Genomic DNA, 15,072 nt, shown 5'->3' with positions numbered 1-15,072 from the left:
TTTCCTCAAAAATTAGGTTAGTTGAAATTAATTAAGGATTTGACATAGATAAATTACTTTTTCACAGTCAGGTTTATTACATTTTATTTTTGTTATTATTAATAAATGACATTATGTTAAAACTGCTCTCTATATTTACTTGATCTATCTTTGTCTTATATTTCTAATTTGTCTGATATTTTGAATTTAAGACAAAATGTCCAGAAAAATACACAAAATCAACAAAAGAGGGAATGTAAAAAAGACCATATTCTCATTTATAGTATTGTATTTGAATATATGAAGCATTAATTAGTGCTGATATTGATGCCTTTTTAAATTACTTTCCAACCCTGAAGGCTTCACTTTTTACATGAGATGCAGAGAAAAAGGACCGAACATAAAGCATATAGAAATAACAGTTTTTTTCCCCATCTACATTTTTCTTAATAGACAGGAAAGCAGTTCAGCCACAAGACATGGCGGCTTTTGAGTAATGGATATGACTCACTTTTTCTCGACTGGAGGAACATGCCCTCCGCCTGCGCTGTTCCTTTCTCTCCTCCTACACCTATAACCTGCCTGCCGACCGTATCATATTCATCGCTTCTGGATTTAGTCGAGTCGTTCCGGCCAAAGCAGGAAATCACTAACACGAGTGGAAGTAGAGGAGGCAGCAAAGACAGCAGAATAGATAAATTATAGAATGTCCTTGAGAATATGTGGGACGCAGTGGGTATTTCATTTTGAATATGCGCTAATTATAACTATAACTTTTAATGCCTTGGATACCATGTTAAGATCCCTTCGAATCATTGACACCTCTGGTAAAGACGTGTAAACAGTCTTGAAATAAATGTTTTCCTCAAGGCGGTAGTGCATTCTGACAGAAAACCAATTTTTTTATTTAGTGTATTTATTTAGTGAGGGGGGGGAAAAAATCCGGCAAGAAATATTTGTTTTTCAGACCCAAATATTGTGGGTCATTATCCTTTTGACTCAGTTGTGACCAACCTTAGGTTTACTGCAGAAGCCAGCAGATGTTTTATAAAATTTACCAGCATTTCAATGAGTTATTGATGTCAAACGCACAAATAAAGGTCCTGGGAACTTTGGAAGTGAAACCAACCCAAAGCATCTTATGTCACCCATCATGTTTGAGATTGGCCTTAAATTTTCATGTCAACATCTTTTTGTTTAAAGAAAGATCCATCCGGAGAAAAAATTTAGTCTTATCTGACGAATTTATACAAAGTTAAAAGAAGTACCTAAATTTGGAATATAGCTTCAAAACTGTTAGACATAATGAAGCTGCTTCTCCTCCCTCACATGTTGCTGAGCTACAGAAGAAGACAAATACATGTTTCTCGATATAAAAAAGACAAGTTTGGCTCTTTGGAAATAGTTCCAAGGGCATCAACATCATTTCAATCTGGAGAAACTCACACAGAGAAAAACCATCAGTTAGAAAGATTTATTAGACTGCGTTCTTTTTTGGCGCTCGGGCCTGGCTGAAGATGTTTGTGCTGAACATCATCAAGCGATTTGATGATCGGCTCGGCCCGGGGTGGTCTTCTCCCCCAGGTCTGGACACTGGTGGTGGAGAAGAGCCTAGGAAGGAGGGAACACAGGTGCTTGTACGGATGGAGGTGGAGATGGGGAGGAGGTGGGTCGAAGCGCGGCTGAAAGGCTGGAGAGCCCATCTTTGTTGGCGCTTTTGAAGGAACTCTTGTGAGGTGATTGGCTTGAGTGGCTGCGCTCCAGTGCTGTTGATTGAAGCGTGGGCGTGGTAATGGAAGAGGCCGGCGAGTTGATTGGAGTCTTCCGAGCTTAAATTTACGCTTTAAAGCTTCCATTTCACAAAATTTTGAAATAAAGTTGACACATTACAAGCCCATTTCTGTTAAGCTGTACGTTTCGGGCTAGTGCGGATAGCCTAAATAATAACCCAATAAACATCTAAAGTTTAAAACTACTAAATTTAGCATGTTTTATTCTAAATTTTCCTGTAGCTCTTTATTAGAAAGTCAAAGTAAGCATATATATGTAAGGCTAATATGTAAAATGTTATTTCAATAATAATTTCCATTTCAAATGACTAATAAATATGTTTTTATTATTGTTTTATACAATATACATTGATGTGCTTCTTGGGCAGGTCTCCTTTGAAAAATAAACATCTCAAGAAACGTCCTGGTAAAAGAATTAAGTAAAATTTTTAAAAACATATTGTTGCTGTTTCCTGGACTTGCTAGAATCTAAGATTACTTTCCCACAGTCTTGTTAGGAACATTAATAGTCGTGCCACTTGTAATTTGTTTAAAACAATTCACTCCTAATATGAGATTATTTTGTTTTTCTGAGTAAAGGTTGAATGTTTGTGCCACTGCTTTAGAAGAGGAATTCACCAAGGTGCTGCAGATTAATGTGGAAGCTTCTGTTTGCTTCCTCCTCTCTCCAGTAGTTCAGAGTATATCATCTCTCTGATCTGACATCTTTAATTTCTTTATTCAAACATGGAGGTTTCTGCCTGTCTTGTCAGGAGTCGTGGAGGAGTTCCACCGCTGCATGCAGCAGTTCCCCGAGGAGCAGCGCCCCGAGGATCTCCGCCCAGCCGGGCCCCATCCTCTAGAGGAAGAGGAGTCCAAAGAGCCAGAGGCGCCCCACCAGCTGCTGGCTACAGGGCAGCTCCACCCATAGTGCAGGACACATACGGTGAATATGTAAGTATTCTGACAGCCAAAATAAGCTCTGATTTTGGGAAACAGCAGCTAGTTCTACTTTAGTGCCATCACTCATCTCTAAAGTAGAGATGAGACAATTTGTTATTTATGACAACAAATTAGAGCCATTGTAGATAGAAAAATAGGGAGTGAATTTCGGCCAAAAAACCCCAGAAATTTCTGAGCTCCAAAAGTTGAAAATTTGCAAGAAAAAACTCAGATGTTTTGAAATTAATCTCAGAAATTCTTTAGAAAAATCTTGAAAATGTATGGATTTCAAAAGTCACAAACTTTTTAGAAAAAAAACCCTGAAATTTTGAGATTAACCTCAAAAACTTTCCAGAAAAATCTTGGAAGCCTGTAAAGTTATTGACGTTTCAAACTCAGAAATTTCCCAGTTTTTTTCTGGAAAGATTTTATGTTAAAATAAGACATTTCAGAGTTTTTGTTTCTCCAGCAAAATTTAATCTAGTCAAACTCAGAATTTTTTCAAATTAGGGGTTAGAGTTTCTTGGCAGAAATTAACTGCTTTTTTTCTCTCTCTACAATGGCTCTTTTATGCTGTCATACTTGTTCCATTGCTGTTAAAAGATTTTCAAAAACCTCTTTTTGGGCACCAACAGAGAGATGTTACAGTCAACATAATCATTTTCATATTGTACACATATGTAAAGATGTGTTTAGCTGCTCTTTCTTGACATGGCATCATTGCAGTGTCATGTGATTGAACCAAAGCATTAGTTTGTTACTTAGCTGATAATTTTGATGCTGGAGGTGATTTATTGTGGAAACTACCGTACTACATACAACTCATTATGAGGAACTATGTCTGTATATTGTGGGTGAAAGGTTTTCTGTAGGTTATCTATTATGAGCCAGACAGAGGTCAATTTTAAAGGCGTGTGCCCCCAAACTCATCACCATATTTCACTTATTGTCCTGTTAGGTAAAACGTGTTGCATAAAGAACGTGTCGGTGGTTTTTGTAGCCGCCGTGGCAATGCGGCCTTGCACCTCACCTGCACTCAACTGTGAACCCGTCAGCAACACGAACAGTCTCCCGCTGCACTGTCAGGACAAGTTCCCTGGAGAAACCGGCACCAGCGCAGCACATTTAGCAGACAGGAGGGAGAGAGGAGGTGGCCGGCGCTGGGAAATTGCCCCGGCAGCCCAAACCTAACCACATGTGACAGGTTTATTCAAAGGGTTGTGATTCAAATGCGTAGAGGTCATAGGGAACGACTCCAGGACCAGCTGTTTGCCATCATTGTCACAGTTGTAAACTGCATCCCCCTGACACCTGCACCTGTGTGTCTGCTTGGGGGGAGGGGCAGACCCCGCCGTCCCCCAAAACATCTGCCACATGATAAATCTCACCACATCACTGCAAATTACTTGCTGAATGAGTTGTTTTGTGCTGTATGAATACATCACTATCTGAGGACAAGGGCTCTCCATCATATGAAGACAAATAGACTCTTCCTGAGATGCTGCTTTATTCCCCCTTCCATCCTTGATTTGTCAAAGCCTAATAGCTGCTCTCATACTTATTGCTGTCATTCTTTTTTGTTTTTTTTTCCTGCACAGTGTCATCAAATCCAAATTCTCATAATCATGTGGAAGTGCCTTTTTCCTCTTAAAGCTGCAGTATGTGACCTTTATTAAAAAAAATTGTTTCTTACACGGTTCTCACACCCTCCCTCTTCCTGTCTGCTGAGCTACAGCTGGTTCACCACAACATAGCGTACCATGAATGCTAAAGCCAGTTAGCATAGCCACCAGTGACGGCTAATAAACTGTTTAAGCCGTTTCTCTTCCATTAGCACATTGAGAAGCATACTCGAGCATAATTGACTCTCTTCCTCGCTCTGATTGGTTGTTTCTGACTGAGCGATGCATTCCTGCACTGGGTGGAGATGAAGCAGCTCCTGCTTTTAGAAAGAAGAAAGTGAGTAGATATAGTTGTGTAATTTATTAAGCCATCCTGCTTGAGAAAAGAGATTTATTTATGTTGTGTTGGTAAAATTCAAAGAAAATGTGAAGCATAAATGCAACAAAAACATCATGTTGGGTGAATATTTTTGGTACACATTTTGGATGGGTTTGAGTTTATTAATTCACTTAAACTCAGTCAGATGTTATTATTCTGTGATCCAGACTTGGAGGCTCCTGTGAGTCTACAGTGGTTAACCGTGAGTGCAGCCAAATCTCATTTAATATAATTCATTAGGTGCTTGAGATCTCTGTCTTACCTGCTGCTAATCCTGTTGAAGAAGGATTAAACATGATGTAATTCTCATTTTGGAAATTAGGCTGCATGACATATTACCTGTACAACTGTCAATATGGGACACGACGTAAGGGAGCTTCATAGCAGGAGCAGAGGCTATCTGTAATAGAGTAGGTGTAATTTGTTTTTTTGTTTGTTTTTGTTCACATGGAAGGTTAATTCCTCAGAGTGAGAAAACTGAGAAGTGTGTGACGCACGTGGGCTGCAATTGTTTATGCTAAATCCTCCAGATATGGTAATCCTCTGTAAGAGTTGTGAGAATGTGCTTGACGTTGGGGCATAAATCCATTACTACCCCTGAAGCTCTTCCCACCAATGCTTCTGTTTTGTACAGATCTCAACATTGTTAATTGAATTCATCTCTCAGCGACATTGTTCTTGACGTCATTTTAATCTATATTGGATGTAATGGTTAGGAAAATATGTTAGATAGCGAAATGAAGAAGCTGCAGCCAGTGGGTGTGGGAGCAAGACCTGCCAGTGAAGATAAGACTTAAACCTTTTTAAAATGGACAAAAGCTGGTGATTTGTAAAAACTGCTGAAAGGAATTAATTATTTTTATCAGGATTTTCTACTAGAGCTTAGTCACTTCAACAATTTTCTAATGCTTCCATTACAGATCTTTTTAGTACAACCTTTCAAAGTCATGTTGATGAATCAGCCATGAAATGTGAAAGGATATTCTCAGAATTTTCAGTTTCACTCCAGGAGTAAGTAATGATAACCTAAATTTTAATAAAAAACAAGTTGAAATATACATTTTCTTTATACATGTGATAAATCTTTACCCTTATTGACCTAACCCTGACCTCACTTTGGATGCCAGACAGTTTAATATTTATCTTGCCTGCCTCCAAATTGTATTTTACACTTTCTACCAATGTGACCGCTTGTGTGAGACTCATTGATCAGCTGCTCCTCTGTTCCAAAGTGCAGAAACCATTGTAAATGGCTTTAGTTGGCCTAATAATTGTTCTTCTTAGGTCACAAGACTTCTCTCTGTGATCCTGTTGGGGTAAGCCATTTCTAGATTGGACTCTTGGCCAGTTTTCTTGACCAAACACCTATTTATTTACTAGTGAAATGAAAGTTAATTGTTCATAATTAGAGACTGACTTGGAACCAACATGGTGGCTACCTTAGTTCAGACTGTTGAAAGAAAGTCAAAGATGAAGGCAATATAATCTCCTACAGAGATCTGTCTAACTTTTTGCTATGCTACATTTGGTGAGAAAAACTACGAACTATGACAATTTTTGTCCAAAAAAAGGACATTGCTCTTCTACAGACTAATATAAGCAAGAGTTTGATTCATGCAATCAACCCCAATGTTAAATTACTTTCTTAATGCTAGAAAACTCTGGGCAGTCTGGACACTGACTAGATCAGGTTTATCTAACTCTAGTTCTCAAGATTCAATGAACTGCAACTTTTAGACACACCTTTGCCCCAACAATCAGAATTAATAGACCCTCCTGCCATTAGGTTCTGCATAGGCCTGAGTATTTTACTAAAATACAAGAAAAGTTGTCTGCCATCCTCAGCATGTTGTTATCTGCATCAGGGTCTGGCAGATAACCTATTTCCCAGATTAGACCGACCCTGAAAGCTCATCAGGTGGTTCTGCTCTCCTTGCACCTGCGGACTGTGCTTTTGCTCCTGCTGTCTTTGCTGTGTATGTTCAGCAAATCCCTCCTTGCCCTTGGCTTTATGCTTGTTACGAGTGTGTAACGAGCGGCTGAGGAGGAATCAGAAAACTAAAAGGTCTTGCTAAACCCCCTCACTACCAATCAGTGTTGGTTCTATAAAAAATGTGCCTCACAGATTGACAAGTATGATCTAAAAGACTTTTGATCTCATCACACCACAGTGTAGTTCTAGATAAAGCTCCTAAATCTTGACAAGCTACAGTTTCCGATTAGACACTACTTTCCTGGCAGAAACATGTCTAATAGCTGTCATAGAGACCCCAAGACCTAGGGTCCTACTCCAGCCTTATTTGTAATCGTTACACCCTTTCAAACTTTATAATTCTTCTTCCAACTGCCAAATGTAATCTATGCACAGGTGTTGGTGGGAATGCTCTTTCCTCATTGACTATGTCAGCTTGGCTAGCCCCCAGGCCTCCCTAAAGATTCACAATGCAAGACAGAAGGTGATGATTGATGCCTTTCAGTGTGCAGATGCGTTTCCGCAGGGCTAATTCATTAATGACATGGATTAATACTTGGCAGACATCAGGAGACTTTATTTACAACCTAGCTAACATCAAAAGCAAAAGGCAGTAAAATAGCAGGAAAAAAGACATTTGTCAAGCATTACGCGGGGAAGCGATATTTCAGCTTGATACATGGGGCCGGCTTTTTGGCCTCCGCGGTCTCTTGGCGTGGGTATTATTTCTACCCCTACAGCAGAAAAGCTCAAGCAAATTCCAGCCTGTTCAGCTTTTTGAAATACATTGGCAAGACGAGCCGAATAAATGACACGTAGCTACTATGGGGAAAATGTAGATCAAGATTGATGGCTGAGGCAAGAAACTGCTGGATTATTTGTTCTCCACAGAGCAGCATCTCATGGGGGTTGTCCTGCCCTTGTCCTTAAGTAGCTAAGAGCTCTGTTTAGCAGAGCTGTAGCGAGTTAAGACATTTCTCTTTGCGCAGATGGTGTCATTATTTAGTCATCTGGGACGTACAGCTCTCTCCTTCTCCTTTTCATTTGATTAATTTGCTCACTTTGTTTGCAATTGAACCCCCCGTCTTCCGTTTTTGAGCTTTTATCACCGACTACCAAGCGTGTACGATTCATAATAATACATCTATGATGTGAGGACAGTGAGTTGCTGAACTCATTTGGATTTAGCACAGGCTACAGGGAGCAAATCCGGTGCCTGAAAACCCCGCGCCGAGTGTCAGTGGCATCCTATCTGTTACAGCGGTATTGTAGAGCACAGTGGAGCGGCTGTGATACTGCTGTTGTAACATGCGGTGCCAGACCCTCTGCTAGTCTTCAGCGGCCTCAGAGGCCAGTCCTTATCTTTTAACAACACGCCTCTCAGCCATGCACTGGCATACAAATGAAAGAGTCACTTAGGGGCTGCTCTCCTTCTCCCCTCTCTGTCTCATCAACCCCTCCCCTCAACCCCTCTCACTGTCACAATAATCCTCTTTAGTGCTGGAAACACATTGCTGTTGCTCCGAGATATTTTGAGTAAATGGTGTCCCAATGCAAACACATCAGATGTTATAATAGCTCGGCTCGCGCCGCGGCTGCTGTCTGCACTCTATTTTAAAACGGGTTTTTTCCATGCTGTGGAAAGGCGAAAGAAAAACTTTGAATGTGCCACTGTGATTTATAAACCAGCCATGTGTCTCTACTCAGCTTGCTTGTAACTCAATTATAGAGTAGCTGCTCACACAAATGGCAATAACATGCCATTGTTAAAGTTTAATGTGGCACTGAATGCAAGCTACCCTCTTCCAATGCAACTGGACAGAACTCGGATTGAGTAACCAGTGAGACGAAAAGAGCGCTTGGATACAAGTAATGAACCTTGGCTTGCACTAAAAATTTATTAGGATGTCTACCTGCCTAACCAACACTTGAATAGTTTGTGTCGGCCATGTTTAAATGGCATATGCATTGAGGAATATGACAATATACTATTATACTATAATACAATATTGTTAAAATAAATCTTAATCCCTTACAGCCTGAAGTCATTTATGCTTTTATAAAATAAAAATAAAAAGTTAGGCATGTTAAAAATTGGCATATGGGCATAACGGTAAGTAAACAAACCATACAGTCTCAAAGACATAAATTATTTCATTGATGACAATATATTCAACTTTTGTTGCCATCGCGTCCCATGTGTTGGGATAACAGTGGAAAAATCCCAACCAAGTGTTGTTCACACTTTGGCCACTAGACAGTGGCAGACTAATCCCGATAGAAACCTTCTTGTGTATATACTACTGTGGACTCTCAGTATTTGTGGAGGTTAGAATCCACAAAGCTCATAAATAGTTAAATTCTCCATACTTGAGACTTCCTCTAAAACCTGCCTGTTTTCATAGTTAAAACACCAAATACATTTTAATATGCATATATTCACACAGTGGAAACCATCTTAGCAAAACCATAGTTGTTAATTGTGGATCAGTGGCAAGACTAACAAAATGGCTTTCAGAGACACTCCAATCACTTCAAGTCTGGCTTTTTTTGTAGGCGAGTCACAGGATAATAACTCAAACTTATGTTGAAGTTTGTGGTTGCGTCAACGTCGAAAACTGTCATGCAGTGTGAATTCTTTTGCAATGCGCCGTATGGTAGAATTCATGCATTCCTCTTCTTTGACAAACATTAGTGAAACGGTGACCTGAGCTCAGCTGACTTGTGCTTTTCTTTTTTATTTATTTTACTGCTTTTGAGTAAAATATGACACATTTGTAAAAGCCTCGCTTCAACACTGATATTAGAAGTTGACTGAATCCGGACAATGGAGGTTCTATCACTCACACATGGTGGCTGGGTAAGTCAATGACACATATGGCCTCATTGACTTTTAAGGTGCTAACAACCTTACAGGAGGTAAATTAAACTATAAATCCCAACCAGACCTAAAAAAGAAGGCCTTAAAAACGACTGTAGGAATGTAAAGAAAAAAAAACATTAATGGGTCACGTCTACCAGTTGGAAATGTGGATGTCTTTTACTACCAAAATGCTTTGCTAATGTTGAGATAAAATCATATTCTCATCTTGTAATGTTAACTAAACTCATGTCAAAATTCTGGACTGTGGCTTGTTATGAAATATAAATTCTCCCTGTAGCAGTAAAAACCTTTTTTTGTTGTTGTTGTGTCATGTGTAAGTGATTCTGATTTGCTCATGTTCTGATACCCAGCTATGAAGATGTGTGCTTGCACCTCTGCGGCTGTTGATGTGACACCCAGACTAAACTCATAAAACCTAGACGCACACATGAAAGCGAGCGGATGATGTTTGCCATCTTAATCCCTGCTCCTGTCCTCATGTCAAAGTGTCCTTGAGAAAAACGGCGAACCTCAATAACCCGGGGCTTCTGCAGTGTTGTGTGTGGCTGCTTGCCACCAAACACAGTAAGCGTGTCACTGAATGTATAAATGAAATGCTAATCTAAATGCTCTTTGTGTAAAAGCCCTACATAAATACATTGCAGCTTATTCTGAATAGAAGAAATTCCCTAACACTCACTTCTAAGGAGAAACATATGCTTAATCAATTGTAGAACATGGCTATAAGTAAATAAAATAATTTGAAATGTCAAGATTAAGTTGCAAAAATCCCTTCATTATGAATTAAAACTTGCAAAAAGTATTTACACCCCTTAAACTTTCTCATTTTGTCACTTTGCAATGACAAATTTCAATGTATCATGCATCTGGAAAGCTCTGTGGGTAAAGTAGGTTTGATTCCAGCTTCCACATGTTGGTGTGCTCCTGGGCAAGGCACTTAATCCCAAACTGCCTACCGATCTGCGTATCGGCGTATAAGTGTGAGTGTTTGTGAGTGTGAATGGGTGAATGTGACTCTAGTGCAGTGTTTCTCAACCTTTTTTCAGCCCAGCGCCCCCTAGCCTTTATCCAGGTCCCTCACCGCCCCCCACCAAAGAATTTGTAGGCTACTTTGCACTGACTATTATTTTATCATTAATATTACTATCACTATTGTAGATGTTTTGATTTTTATGCTTGTTTCTGTATTTATCATCAAAAATTATTTCCCAGAGAACAAAAAAGCCATGGAAATAGAAATTATTTTCACAGGTGTCTAAGAAAAATGTAATGACTGGACATTCAACTTAAAATTGGTAGGCCTAACAGCAGTCAATCAGTGGAAAAAATATTGTTGTTCTTTGCCATTTTCTAGTTGTTAAATATTCCACAAAATGAGCAGATAAAAGATGTGCAGCAATGCCAGTTTAAACTTTGAACCATTTGTAAAATGACTGAGCTCTGCAACATTAAATCATGGATAGAACTGTAACTACATTAATCATAACTCTTCTTTTCTTCAATGTTTCTGTCGGTTTCTGGTGGTGCAGCTCTGTGCTGCCTTCAGGAGAATGGGACATCAGAGCATCATCCATAAAACTTCACCCACATGGCATTTATTGTGCAAACCAGAGCTTTCAGTGGAAAAACAAAAGTTCCAGGTCCTTTTAATTTCATACAAATATGAGACAGAAACATGGATTATATCTTTATATAGACCTGTCTATTGATTTATAGATTAATAGTTTTACTGGACAGACATTACAAATAAGAAATCTGGTTTGTTCTTTCCTTTTGCTAGATCTATTTGATCGTTTAATGACGCTCACCATCAGTAATCTTCACTCAGCACCTGCTGCGACTCCTAATCGTCACGCGTGTTGATTTTTCACTGTTCAGCGTCGGATTCTCTGTTTTTATGCCATAATTCACATCTAGTTCATCGCTCTGTTTTATGTGCCGCTTCTCCTGTTTCAGAGTTTTGCGCAATGTGCGCCTCGTTTTTAGTTGTTTTTTTTAACTCCCTATGGTGTGCAGCGGTCGGGAAACGTATCGACAGGGAAAAGGCAGACTGACATAAACCTTTTAAAACAACGGAAACAATTGCGGTATTCCGATTATTGAAATTTAAAAGTGCTGTAGTACCGTTGTTCCATCACACCCGTTTCATACCGGACCACTTACAGCACCGGTGTTAACACTATAAAATGAACGCTCTCTATCGTGGTATCACCCGTGGAGGGATTTCTTTATTTAAATGGGTTCATTTTTCAAAGGGATACAAAGTGAGGGTATCGTCATTTTAGTAATTACATGTTTATAAGAGCAATTTTCTGTTAGCCTTCAATGGAAGCTGCAGCTTTCAAACGGAAATAAAACACCTTTGCTGCTTTGACATATGTACAAAAATACCAGACAAAGTGAATCACAGCAACGTCATCAGCCCTCGTTGAGAACCGCTACTCTAGTGTAAAGCGCTTCGAGTGGTCAAAATGATTGAAAAATGCTATATAAGTTCAGTCCATTTACTTCCCTTTTTCCATATTTTGTAATGTTGCAGCCTTACTCCAAATTTTATTCAATTAACATTTCCTCAAAATTCTACACACAAATACTTCTGTATGACAATGTGGGGAAAGTTTGATTGTTTTGACGTCAAGATGTTGTTTTTTGGCAGCCATTTGAGTTTTAGACTCAGTCTTAGTGTTTTGGATGAAAAATACCTTTTAGTTTTAGTCAATGTTAATCATTTCTAGATGCCATACTTTTAGTACAATTTTGGTCTTCATAAAGTTGGTGTAAAAACAAGTATTAGTCTTTGCAACTTGAACTGAATATTTAGAGTGGTTCTGAAACCACTCCCTTGAGATCTTGGTCATGTGTTTGGGTCATTGTCCGGATAAAAAATTAACCATCGCCCCTGTTGGAGGTCAAGAATGTACAGTGGCAGGTTTTAATCTAGGATGCTATTGCATCCAGCTTTCCTTCTATACCGACTTCCAGTTCCTGTAAAAAATCCCCATATCATGAACTGTCACCATCGTGCTTCACTGTGGGGATGATATTGGCCTGGCAGTGAGCCTTGCCTGGTTTCCTCCAGACATGACGTCAAAGAATTCAATCTTTGTCTCATCAGTCCAAAGTATCTTGTTTCTCCTGGTCTGAAAATCCTTCAAGACAAACTCCAGATGGTTTGTTATGGGCCTTTTATTAGGGAGTGTCTTCCATCTGGCCACTCTACCATACAGGTGGTGCATTGGTTGTCCTTCTGGAAGATTCTCCTCTCTCTGCGAAGGAAAGCCAGAGGTCTGACAGAGTGACCTTTGGGTTCTTGGTCACCGCACTGACCTGTATTGTTTTTCACTTAAAAGTTGTCTGCTACTTTGTGGTGGTCTGTAAAAAAAATCTAATTAAACTAAAGTTTGTAGCTGTGATGTGTCATATTGCAAGAGAGGAACTCTTCTATATAGTACATTATAGAAATCGAGTACTGAAAGGTTAACACAAATATGAGCGAAAATTGTGTTTTTTTTCCTTTTATCTTTCCTTTAAACATTTTTCTCTTAATGATGCTGTCATTAGACGAAACAAGAGAAGTTTGTGTTGTGACAATACACACTATTTCAGTAAATTACAAAGACATTGCTCGCTGCACAGGAATGTAATAATGCACGTATGAAACAGTCACATTTGATTAGGTTTGTGTTTTTTTTCTGCTGCTGTGGGAAATTGATTTCATCGCATCCAATTTAAAATCAAATGAAAGCCGGCAGTTTGAAGGCGTAGAAACACTACCTTTGTCGCAGGACCCCTGCTGGATCCCCGCCGATGACCTGATACTCGGACCACAAACTTGAAATAGCTTGCCATTAGAGCAGAGATGAAGGTTCCTGATACGAGTGGCTCAGGTTGGTGGACTGACTTCAGCCCACGCAGCTCATTATTTTTAATTAGCCCCACCTTTTCAGCTCGTCCGTTTTTATGACAGAGCGTCATTAAGCACCCGAACGCTGACTTTTAAATACAATCAGACGTTTGATGTTGAGTTTAACACATCAACTGACGTACATCTGCAGCCAAGAAGCATGGATGTTAAACTTTGCGATTGTCTTTGTAAAGTTTGCTCTCACTTATTGTTTGGACAGACTGGAAACTTCATATGTTGTCACTAATTGTCTGTCTTAAAGCCTCTTTATGTAAGGATAAGGTAATGAAGCAGAAAAACTTTTACATCTAATGAGCTGTAGAAACTTGACATTACTGTTGCATTTTTTAAAAGTAGTCTATTTCTATACAGAGCTTTGGCCATGCAGCATACTTCTCAAGGCTCGCTGGTCAATTGTGAGTGATCTTATGTGCTAGTTATTCACTGACTTGCTTATTTAGCAGACACTAGTGACTATTTTATGCCTCTAAATAAATATAGAATAGTGATGGGCCTCTTGCTTGATACAAATGTTTTTGAAACAATGACTCATGGAAGTTTTAAAATTCTTATTTTTTAACTCCCTTCCTAAAATAGTGATAATGGATTAGCACTATTTTAGGAAGAGAGTTGTTTTTTGTTAGGTTGTTGATTATGTTTGTCCTCTGTAATATTGCCACAGCTAGAGACTCTAGTTTTTACATTTTTGTTTTTTACGTTAAAGGCACAGAGACATTCTGAATCGGCTCCTTTGTCTGGAAAATGTAATTAAAAAATAAAATACGCCTACAGTAACACAACCTTACTTTTGATTCAACCTCTGTGATTCCTATCTTTCAGTATTCACAGCCATGCTTGTTGGTTCCAGGCTGCAAAAGGTATTGTATAATAGAGCTGACTTAATAAAATAGATTGAAACAAGGCACTTTTTAAAGGAGATAAATAACACCAGGCATACCTTTGACAAAAACACACATTTTAATTCCACATGGAATTACATTTGTGACACGAGACAACAGTTTGAACCATTTTTCAGTTTGATATTTTGTAGCATTTTGTTATAATTTTTGCATCATGAATATCTGCTGTTACCTCTACTTCTGCAAACTTAATGCATCTTAAGTCGATTTCAGATATGGGATGAGGATTATTGATGGTCTTGATTTAACATGCATTTTGGCACATTTATGGTGTTGTTCTTCACAGCCTCAACTGTAGTTCATACTGTACAGTTAGAATCAAATACAAACAGACACACACACAACAAACAAATAATCGAAGTGGGTGAAGGTCATATAAAAACAGGTTATTATTATATCAATTTAGCCTGCCTACTTTGATTCTGGATTTAATAAAGCCGCCAATCACACAATCTCCAGATAGACTTTTTGTAGAGAAAATATACACTGGCACATCTACCAATAGAATAGAATAGAATTCTATTCTATTCTATTCAAAGGCTCTCGAAATGACCCATATGAAACCTCATGCAAGCCTTTATTTTGACCCATCCAACACTAAGCTGTTCTAAGACAACATGGTTAAAGTATGTGTTTGAATACTTCAAAGCCATAGTCAGGGGTGAAAGTAGTTTTAAATTCTTGGGGGTACTATGACAAAA

General features: G+C 38.9%; 1 protein-coding gene across 1 annotated transcript in view; it reads left to right on the top strand.

Annotated features, from left to right (window-relative positions):
• Positions 1 to 15,072, top strand: part of khdrbs3 (KH domain containing, RNA binding, signal transduction associated 3) — a 150,247-nt gene that overhangs the window by 101,818 nt on the left and 33,357 nt on the right. The window contains exon 6 of the mRNA XM_008421354.2: positions 2,522 to 2,702. Coding sequence (XP_008419576.1) covers positions 2,522 to 2,702 — 181 coding nt within the window. The remainder of the gene's footprint in view (positions 1 to 2,521; positions 2,703 to 15,072) is intronic.

The sequence above is a fragment of the Poecilia reticulata genome, linkage group LG11, assembly GCF_000633615.1.
Source record: "Poecilia reticulata strain Guanapo linkage group LG11, Guppy_female_1.0+MT, whole genome shotgun sequence".
In the NCBI taxonomy this organism is placed as follows: Eukaryota; Metazoa; Chordata; class Actinopteri; order Cyprinodontiformes; family Poeciliidae; genus Poecilia; species Poecilia reticulata.
This window is presented reverse-complemented; position numbering and strand designations above follow the sequence as displayed.